Source organism: Mercurialis annua, linkage group LG4 (assembly GCF_937616625.2).
Source record: "Mercurialis annua linkage group LG4, ddMerAnnu1.2, whole genome shotgun sequence".
NCBI lineage: Eukaryota > Viridiplantae > Streptophyta > Magnoliopsida > Malpighiales > Euphorbiaceae > Mercurialis > Mercurialis annua.
The window spans coordinates 31,787,993-31,799,370 of record NC_065573.1 but is presented as its reverse complement, the minus strand read 5'-3'; the positions used below and the strand labels follow the sequence as shown (position 1 = coordinate 31,799,370).

The following is an 11,378-nucleotide window of genomic DNA, read 5'->3' as shown; positions in this document are numbered from 1 at the left end:
ATACAAGAAATTCATATAATCAAATCTATCAAACAAAACAGCTTATATGAGCAAATCATATAGATACGAGATATTTGATAACAATACTCGTAATATAAGAAAATAACTTTTATACTAATAATACGCGAAAGTAAATTTGCCACTCACAGTGACCGCTATCCAAAACTGCATTATTATAATCCCGCAAGCGTAAGCTCCATGCGTTGTCCAATCACATGCCCACTTCAGCTAAATGACTTGGTAGCTTGTCGGTACATCAGTTACTTAATCGAGTTACCTATACGTTTAATCCATAAACGTGGGCTTAGTATTCAAACTCGTAAGTTATAAACTTAGGTTAACATAATCGTATTTCAAATACGACTCTTAGCTTTGATAATCTCTTAATCACACTTTTCTTTTAAACGTCCTATTTTACGTTTTGATATTCAATCGAATCACGATTGATTACGCGACTTAAAATTGTTTGAAATCAAGTTTCCGCGTTGCGTCAGGGCTCTGGAAGCCAAAATCGTCGATTTCCGCTAACGAGGGACTGCACGTTCGTGCAGCAGGGTACTGCACGTTCGTGCAGTACGCTGCACGATCGTGCAGTTACTGTGCTGCACGATCGTGTAGCACTTGCTACACGTTCGTGCAGCAGTCTGCACGAACGTGCAGTCTGCTACACGTTCGTGCAGCCTTTGGCTGCACGATGTGCAGCCCCGGGGTTCATTCCCCGGGCCATTTCCGACGTGCTACGACATGCTAAATCGATCCGTAACGCTTAATAACATCAAAAACTCAAGATTCAAGCTTAAAACGTCGAATTCAAACTCAAAATCATTAAAACGGTAAAACCGCTCAAAACCCTAAATCAAAACGTCAAGCTTACCTTGATTTGAAGCTTAAAGATGATAGAGAATTGAATTCTTAATCCATCGGCGCGAGAATCACTCGATTTGGACGAGAAACGGCGAAACCGCGGCGGATCGAATCCATCGTCATCTTCCTTCTCTCTTTCTCTGGATCATCTGATCCTTCTTTCTTTCCTTCTTAAGAAACATATATATATCTTGGCTAATGTGCCATTTTGATCCTCCATTTCTTTAACATAAACCAATTCCCTTTTAAACTTTCTAATTTAACTAAACGGTTAAATTATTCTTTTATACGTATTATTTATATCCACTTAAATAATACTTGGCCCGAAATTATTATTTTCCGTCAATACTCTTTGAATTGCTATTCTCGAGACTTACTTGGCTAATTTACATTTTGGCCCTTGAACTTTTCAAAAGTTACAATTTAGTCCAAAACGTATCCGCGTCCAAATTTTAAAAGGTCTCCGATTGACCCGAAACTTTTACCATATATACTATAAAACGTTTCGCGGACCTTGGCGAAATAATTTCCATTTTGAGTCATAGTGGCTAAATTACCATTTTAGTCCCTGTACTTTATTTTGCAACTTTCTTAACATACTTCCTTTCTAATTCCAATTCCAACTCTAGAATTGAAATATAACGTTAAATTCTTTGCTATAATCTCTTTTAATACCGATCTACTAAAACTTATTTATCTTACTTTTATCGGAAGGCTTTCCGAAATCGCCACTCTGGCGACTCAAAACTGGACACGTGGTCCAATTAGATAATTAAATATTTTGGGGTATTACACCTTTCATATAGTAGGTTACAAGAGCCATAATACTGCTGAAATGAGGTATGAACTGCCTATAGAAAGATTCTAGTCCATGAAAACTCCAAACTTCAGTAATGATACTCTGCTGAGGCCAATGTTTCACCACCTCAATTTTTGAATCATCCACCTATAATCCCTCCTTAGACACAATATATCCAGAAATAACACTTTTTGAGTCAAAAAAGCGCAGTTCTTTAGGGCAGCAAATAGGCTGTCCCTGCGAAGCACACACAAAACCACTCGCAAGTACTGAAGATGCATCTCAGGATTAGCACTGTATATCAAAATATTATCAAAATACACAACAATAAATTTACCGATAAAAGGTCTCAAAGCTTGGTTCATCACACGCATAAACATACTCGGTGCGTTTGATAACCCAAACGGCATCACCAACCACTCATACAGCCCCTCACGGGTTTTGAAAGTTGTTTTCCTCTCGTCCCCAACTCTGACACGAATCTAATGGTATTCGCTCTTCGAATCAAGCTTGGTAAACATCGTCGCCCCATTGATCTGATCAAGTAAATCATACTTTCTATTATAGTCTCCCTGATTGTTTATCCAAGCGGTCGGGCTCCGTCTTTAAGAGGTGGTCGGCGACTCCGTCGGGGGCTCCCTCGTCAACAAAAAAACAAAGCTCCTTATAAGATTTAGGGCCTTCTACTTCAGCTTGAAAAGCTGGTATCAGCTAGTTCATCATCCCATCTACTTCCTTATTAGATTCGGTCTCTAGACCGGAACCTCTGCTCTAGAGCTTGATTCTCGACTTTCTATTATCGTCTTACTCCGGAGAAACTCAACCAGGTTAGATTTTTAAAAGTAATTCATTATTTTTAGCAACTTTCAAGTCTTGCCTTCTCCTAAACATGATATTGTAATAATACATAATAAAAAAAACAGAAACTTAAACTGAAGAAATAATTAGTTAAGTACTCCATTTACCAATTCAACATACGTTTCTGTAAACATTACTAAGCATTCATTGTAAAAACATTTGCTAGAATTCACTTTCATACCCTTAAGAATTGCAGTAGCGGCGATCTTTGATGGTTTGAATTGAGTGAGGCAAATGTCTGCATTAATTAATAATATTAATTCCCCTTGCTGTTGCGGCTTTTAGCCCTAAGAAATCAAACTGTTCAGAGACAATATACCTTCTTGTGATTAAATATTCAAATCAACAATAGTTGATCTAAGGCTTGATATTGTCTCTTTAATTAAGGAGAGAAATTTAGGAGTGAATAGTAATGCATTGACTCGATTAGTTGTACTACTTATTTTGTAAATATGATTGGTCACGATATCCACATCTAACTCGTTTATGTTATGGTTCTGATAGGGACGAAGCTAGAACATTTAGTCAAGTGAGGTCAAAATAATCAGTAAAAAAATTACACAGTTTACATAAAAATTTAGACTAATAAAAATTGTATATATCGAGTTTATAAAAACAAATAAACACCATACAAAAAACAATAAACACACTAAGGATTTGAGAGATCAATTGGTGGAAAACAAAAATAAACGATGTTGTTTTGGTTATAAAGAGTAAAAACAAAAATAACCTAACCGTCTTCGTTGTTTGATTTGCAACTTTTCCCTTTGCCTTCTAATGGCAATTGACTACAATAACTATTGGGACGACTGTGGAGGGGAGAATTAGTCCTCCAATGACATTCTCCGGTAAGTAGGGTTTAGGGTAGCTCGCCTCACTGTACCTCTCGCACTAGTTACGATATCTTTGTTCAAGAAAGTAGAGCAGCAGATTTAAGGTTGATCTTGTGTCTCCAATTAAAGAGATAAATTTCGGAGCGAATAATAACGCATTGACCCGATTGGCTAGGCTACATACATTGTAAATCAGATCAGTAGCAATATCCACATCTAACTCCCTTATATGGTGGTTCCAATATCTCTGAAAATAGAGAAGCAAGTACGAACATTAATTGTGATGAAAAGTAAAGAATCTGACATCAAAATAACTAACCAGCAAAAGTGCATCGAAGGCAGGGTCTTGAAATGTGGCAGCTACACAAACACATGCTATGGGTACCTGGAGGCAGTAAAATAAAAGATAATCATAACCCTAATTTTAATTTTTCCAACAGCCAAAGAAAAATCAAGAATCAAATTGAAAATAAAACTTAAAAAGATTACTTATATGGGTACTTAAAAGCAGTGAAAGGTCGCGAGGGAGAGTCGGAGAAGGAAGTCAATGGAGTAAAAAAAATCGCTTGATTCGATAAAAATGCTTCATTCTTTAATGTTTTATTCTTTTTCGATATTTTAATAAAGGTGCATGTACGTGGATGAGAGAGGTAATAGTAAGATAGGAGTAGGAAAAAATAATATGGTCAGGTCAGCCATTGACCTTACGCAATCTTTCTTTGTTTCTTCTTAATCTTAACCAAACACATTTCAAGAAACAAGATAGATTCTTGCCTCTTCGCGTATTTGACATATTATTTTTCTTCTCATACATTGTAAACTGAAAAGTACAATCCAAAGAAATCAGCTTCGTGATTTGACGCATTTTTAGTTTATGTTAAAAAATAAGTTTTTATTTGCAGTCAAACATAGAACTTTGTCTTCGTATAATGAAGATTCTTCAGTTATATAAGATTGAATTCATTCGATTCATGATTAATTAACGATATAAAATAATTATCGATATAAAATAATTAGATTGCACCAAAACCTTTTGAATCATACTTTTTCTGTTAGTGGTTTTTGTTCTAAATAGTGTTAGCGATTTTTATTCTACATAAAAAAATGGTATTCATTTGTTCACCAAACAAATTTTCATTATAATTGATGCAGCTTGCGTATATGACGATGGACGGCTCTTGTATATTGAAAAGGCCTATTATTTTTTAAATTCAAATTTTTATATTTTTTATCAATTACAATAAATTTTTAATTTTTACAATTATATTTTTTTATATTTTTTACTTGAAATTGTAATCAAAACTTTAAATTTTATTTTTTAAAGGCCTAATGGGTTAAGGTACGAAAATGACCCTAATATTTACTCTATGAATCAAATGCTCCCAAATATCTTTCGAGTTTAAAAAATGACCCTAATATTTACTCTCCATCTAACGGTAACGTGTTTGAACGTTAACTCGGATGATGTGGCATACAATTAACTGTTGCCCTAATGTTTTTCGAGTCTCATAACTGACCCTGACGTTACCAAAGTGGAACAAATATAACCCTAATATATTAAAATGGAACAAATATACCCTACGTCTAACAGTGGAGGATATATCTGTTCCACTTTGATAAGGGTCATTTTTAGAATAAAAAAAACATTAGAGGGCCATTTGAGCCATAGAGTAAACATTAGGGTCATTTTTGTACCTTATCCCTAAAATAATTAAAAGGCTTGGATTTAAAAAATAAAACTAAAATTTTTAGTCGTAATTGTAAAAAAAAAGTTTTAAATTATATAGAGTTAATGTTAGGCTTAATACATAGTTTGACCCCTGAACTTGTACCCTTTTACCCATCTAACCCCCAAACTTAATGTCTCACCTATCGAACCCCTGAACTTGTTAAATAATCCGATTTGACCCCCGAACTTGATAAATACGTAAACATTGAACCCTTCCGTACACAATTTCTTCTAGAATGTTTCAAGTGACAGGTGGACACGAAGGGTTCAATATTTACATATTTATCAAGTTCAGGGGTTAAATCGGATTATTTAACAAGTTCAGAGGTTCGATAGGTGAGACGTTAAATTTAAAGGTTAGATGGGTAAAAGAGTACAAGTTCAGAGGTCAAATTATGTATTAAGCCGTTAATGTTACCATATAGCACAACTTTTAGCGTTTTTTTCGATTTAAGCCCAAACTTTAAAACGTCTCACCTAATATCACAACCTTTCATTATGTGTCATATATTAGCATAAATGCCTAAGACGGCGTCGTTTTGGTCGTGTGTACAACCAAAAACGATGTCATTTTAACAAAAAACAGAGCATAAAATGCATACCGCGCTATAGAATGGAACGTTTGGAAAGGTTGGGCTAATGGAGGCGACATTTTAAAAGTTGAGGTTAAATCGAAAAAACGCTAAAGGTGGTGCTATTTGGTGAGATTAACCCAATTATATATAAATGTAAAAATTAAAAGATTAGATTGTAATTAATAAAAAAACCCAAAAAGTTTGAATTATAAAAATAGTCAGGCTTAGTTAAAAGACAAATAAAAAATAAAAAATCCTCGATTTTTTTCTTAAAAATACAAATCAGCCCTTTTGGGGCACAATTAAGTCCTCGTATTTTTAACATTGAACAATTAAACTCTCGTTGTTTTAAAATTGAGAAAATAAACACTTTTAGTTTACTTTTGGGACACTTACCTCCTCAAATTTTCGGTAAATATTTTAAGCATTAAAATTATTTTTGAACTTTTTTTATATGGTTATGAGAGACATGTCAGTCATTAACGAGTGTTTCTAATAGTGTTGGACGAAAGGGGTTATTTATTCTATTTGAAAATAAAGAGGGTTTAATTATATCAAAAAAAAATAAAAAAGCTGATTTGTATTTGTATAAAATTACAATTTTTTTTACCTTTTAACTAATTAAAACATTGAAACATAATGGTTCGATTCCATTTATAAATACACTTTATTATTGCACTATATTAAAAAAATACAATAATAATCTACGACGCTCTGGTTAACTATTTATGGCTGGACATTTAGAACCACCTGGTTCGGTTGACTTTTTGATGGAAGTTGAGACTAAGTCACGTGGACTACTACAGGCCCTTGGTAAAGGTCCTCCTTTGTATGCTTTGCAGACATGATGTACAAAGTTATCATAGTCCTGCAGTAGCAGAATATAATAATAGCAATTAGATTTTTGATAGCGAAATATAAATTAAAACTATCATAAGTTTAATATTTATTTAAATTTAAGTAGCAATTTCCCCCTCAATTTATAAGTAATGTATAATTAACATATAAATTGATTTTATGAATAAATTTGTGATGAATTTGGTGATTATAATCAATAATCGCATTGTGGCAATTTACTCCTCAACTTATAAGTTAATTTGCTAAAATATAGTTAATTGACTAATTTGCTAAAACATAGTTAATTGACCAAATTGCTAAATTTGTGACTGACTTACCCATAAAATTAATTTATATGTTATTACTCAATATTTACAAATTGAGGAGACAAATCGTTTCTTAAATTTTTATTTAATTGCTCACATTGAGAAGAGGTGTTCCGTTCACCACCACCCATGGCACATACTGGTGTCCAGGTTTCAGGTGATCCGTTTTATTGCCGAATTGTAATAGGAGCTGCATATTATTTTCACATCATATGTCATAACATAAGAAAAGAGTTGTCAGCCATAGGGTTGTGCAGCCGTTATTAATATTGATTTAGGATTGAAAAGGAAAAAAGTTATCGATCTTTTAAATTTTAAAATCGAACTAAATTAAAAAAAAATGAAATCTCAAAATGAATGAGCCGAATCAATCATTTTTGGTTTGATACTAAGTACTAACCTGTCTTCCGCGACCACTGTCATAACATTGCTCAATGAACCGCCGCGACAAGTTCAATTTATCAGCACATAGCTGCCATGATAATTTTGGTGCTACGCCATGAGTAGTAATTTCTGAATGTTGTAGCTCTTCCATGCACTTTATTAAACTAAAATGCTTCATCTGTGTATGTGTAATAATCCCACACGTTATGGATTAAAATTAGCTCAATTATTATTTTTTCAATTTTGTTTGGATTAGTTTTCTAAAGGGTATTTTGGTCTTACCACATCAGGCCAGATATTGATGGCACAAGCATGAATAGTATTCAAGTAGCATTCATCTTCTCCATGCTGTAAAATTTCCAACACCAAAAACATCATTAACTTAAGGGATAATTACTATTAACTCCTTGAGTTTAGGTCAAATTAACAAATGAATACAGAAAAGAAATAATAATAATAATACCTGGCAAGTTATAGTGTTGTTAGGGTTTAAATTAGCATTCCCCCAAGGAATGAGTTGCAGATCAACAATGGAGATCAGATCAGTCTGGAACATTTCTGCTAAAGGTTTGATGATGAAGTTCCGACAATAAGGACACAGTGCTTCATAGTACAAAGACAGAACAACTTTCTGAGCTTTAAACTGTACTAAAGAAGGCGAAACTGGCTCACTTACAGCAACACCATCGGTTAAAGAATAAGATCGGGAGGCAGACACTAATAAGAAGGAGCAGCAGCAAATAAAGAGGAATGGTACGGAATAAGAAGCCATTTTTTCACTGACTTGATACATTGGATTGTTGAAGGTAATTTATAGAGATGGGTTTATAGATTTTGCATTTATATAATTTAAATGGGATTTGTTATTGGCTGTTGAAAGTGATTAATATAATTTTTCTTTTTTAAAGAAAAAGTTCTATTTTAAAAGTTGATTGATCTGTCAGTATATAGAATTTAATAATAGAAGGAACACACCCAATCCAATTAGATAAATTAAAATAATTATATGCCACTAAATGAGATCTTTTATGATAATTAAAAAAAATATTTGTACATTTTTATTAAACATGTGCTATTAAATTGGTAATATTACAAAATAAAAAGTTGTTGAAAGTATTCATTATGACCTTTAAAATAAGGGATAACGTAAAAAATAATTACCAACTTCATACTTTTTATCATTTTAATCACGCTGTTTAATAATCGTTATTTTCATATACCAACTATCAAATTTTCTCTAATTCCTACACCGTTCAAAAATCCGGTACAAACTGTTGACGTGTCACTATCTGATTTGTTATGATATGTCACTATCCGGCTGCCAACTCAACAATTTTCACCGGATTTTTGAACGAAATATGAATTTGAGAAAACTGGTAATTCATATATGAAAATGACGATTTTTAAACGACGTGATTAAAATGAAAAAACATGTAAAATTGGTGAATATTTATGACATTAACTCTTAAAATAAAAGAAATTAAATTAATTCTGCTTGTTATGGTAATATTAACTTTAATTGTATGATTGTTATAACTAGCAGCTATATGACTTCATAGTTAAAGTCCATGATCACACCTTTTAATATATATTACTCCTCTTTATATCGAAGACATCATCACGCAAAACATATCTATATTTGATGAAATTCGTCGTAAGATGGTGGTTTTAATTGTTTCAGATATTCAAGTCGTTTACACCGCAACAATCGATATTTTCATCTTCAAATATGATAATTAAACTAATTTTAAATTCAATTAAATCAGATCTTATCCAATAAAAATATTAGAGTAAAAGAATATTTGTAGATTTAGACAAAAATTGTCCAATGGAAAAATTTATCAAAATTAAAGAGAAAACTATAAATAAACTAAAATAATTGAATTTGAGAGGTTGGTGAGGTGGTTTTTGGCCATAAGAAGAAAAATTTTACTAAAACTTGGGAGGTTTATAAAAAGAGACAGATGCCTAAAGTTTCCAACAGAGAGATAATAATGTAAGTGTTTTTAGTAGTAGTCTATTTTAACTCAAATTAATTTTTTTACATTCAAATTGGACCGGAACTTATAGTCTTCAAAGGATAAAAAAGGGATCAAAAGTGTATAAATTTTTATTTGAGAAAATTATAGGGTCTTTCTTCATGTATATTGAAATTCACAATCTTCGTTCATTGTGTTAAAAAATCAAACGATTTAATTCTATATTTTTATTTCCATCAATAATTTAATATCTCTATTCATTTTTTATGAAATATTATTATATAAATTTAGTCTATCACGTCATTCGTGTGTTAAACCAATCATATTATAACACGTTATTAAAATGATGACATTATTGTTATTTCATTATTATTTTTTTATACTTTTTAATAATGATATTACAACAATTCCATCATTTTAATGTTGTGTTATAATGTGATTGTCGTAATTCACGAATGACGTGATAGATGAGTAATTTTTTGTTCTTATTTGTAATCATCTCCAAATTGACGAAAGCGAGGTTCAAACTTTCTGCAAAAGGATACAAGCCATAGTCAATTTGGTTTAATTTGTTCTTCCAAAAAAATTTGGTTTAAGTGTGAAGCATATTTAAATTAGATTAGTAATTTGCAAGTTGAGACCATTTTTCCTTAATTTTTTCAGTGCATTTTATCTAGCCACCTAATTTAAAGTGGAGTTTGATTCAGTTTTTTGTTGGACTTTTAGCTTTTGTTTTTTAAAAAAATTCCACTAAAACATTTACTGAAAAAAAATTAAAAATTGTTAATAGCTTTTTAAACTTCCAACAAGTGATGTTGGAAAAATTCCAATTTGTATTTTTTTTGTCAACAACTGATAGTTGTTTTAATATTGTAAATTATTTAGATAAAAATATTTCCACTAAAATATATTATTCTATAGTATATAAATCATTTAAATCATTTATAAATTATCTAATTATATAAAATTATATAAAATTAGTTTAATTATATTATAGAAGCTATAATTAAATAATTTATTAAATTTATAATAAATTTATCAAATCTGATATATAAAATAATCTTAAATTAAATATTTTTCTTGTAAAAAATAATTTAATAATTTTATTAATTTAATCTATTTATAATTTAACAAAATGGCAAAAATTATTATTGCCCTTCAAAGTCATTTGACATATCAACAGCAACAACTGATTAAATTTCACCAAACAATTATTGTCTATCAACTAGCATACAAGCTATAAAAAACAGCCTATGATGCATGGAAACGCCACTCAGCATACGTTTCCCAGTTTCAATCCGTTTCAGAAACGGATACGTGAAGGACACCGGCACAAAACGTATCCTGCACGTATCGGGCAAGTTTCTGCAATTACAAAAAGTATAGAATCCGTTTCCTATGCAAATTGTGATTCTGAAAAAACAAATTCTATAAATACTCTACTAGTTTCAGCAATTCTTCTCATAATTCTTCTTATCATTCTTCTAAATCTTCTCACGTCCCCTGCTCATCTCAATTTGCATAGCTGAACGGAATCCGGCACCGCTCCGTCGACTCGTAAAGGTAAGAATTTTAAAAATTATATGCCTTTATTTTGAAATTAATCGAAGATTGAATTGGGTATTTAAAAAATTAATAGAAAGTTGAATGTTTGCATCTAGAAATTAAGAAAAATAGATTTAAAATCTCTGCTTTCTTTTTTTCTTTATCTCGTCGCCGGTGTTGCATGTCCGTTTAACTGTACTTATATTTATAATATAAGTAGAGAAGAAAACTTTGCCAGGGTTAATAAATATAATCATGGGCTGGGCTTCATTATTACTTAAGTTTAGTTTGTTCTGTAAGTTATCAAGTTAGTAAACTATAGATTATATCAAATTATTAGCGGGTTAATGAAATAAATTGATTATAATGTAAAGTTTCATTAGTATTAAAAAATAGTTGTAGGTTAACTTTAAGAAAATAATATACGTTATTGATTTATAATTTTTAGAATATATTAGATTTATTGGTAAATAATTAAAAATAAATAGAAACTAACATTTAATTTTATAGATTAATCTTATAATAAAATATTAACTGAAATAATTATGACATACATAATAAACTACACAAATAAAATTTTAAATTATGATTTAGACCCTAATTCTATCATATAAATATTTAATTTTCTATTAAATACAAGTACACATGT

The 11,378-nt window shown here is 31.0% G+C and overlaps 1 protein-coding gene across 2 annotated transcripts; it reads right to left on the bottom strand.

Moving 5' to 3' along the window:
- Positions 1-6,215: 6,215 nt before the first annotated feature.
- Positions 6,216-8,041, bottom strand: LOC130014556 (gamma-interferon-responsive lysosomal thiol protein-like). Of its 2 annotated transcripts, XM_050370727.2 has the most exons (5): positions 7,669-8,036; positions 7,488-7,553; positions 7,222-7,383; positions 6,919-7,011; positions 6,216-6,526 (listed from the first exon to the last, which is right to left on the bottom strand). In XM_050370727.2, exons 1-5 carry the CDS (start codon positions 7,996-7,998, stop codon positions 6,377-6,379), a joined length of 801 nt encoding a protein of 266 aa, XP_050226684.1. In that variant the 5' UTR covers positions 7,999-8,036; the 3' UTR covers positions 6,216-6,376. The 2 variants fall into 2 exon arrangements, with proteins under 2 accessions (XP_050226684.1, XP_050226686.1); XM_050370729.2 differs by lacking the exon at positions 6,919-7,011 and having other exon boundaries at positions 7,669-8,041.
- Between the last annotated feature and the right edge of the window lie 3,337 nt (positions 8,042-11,378).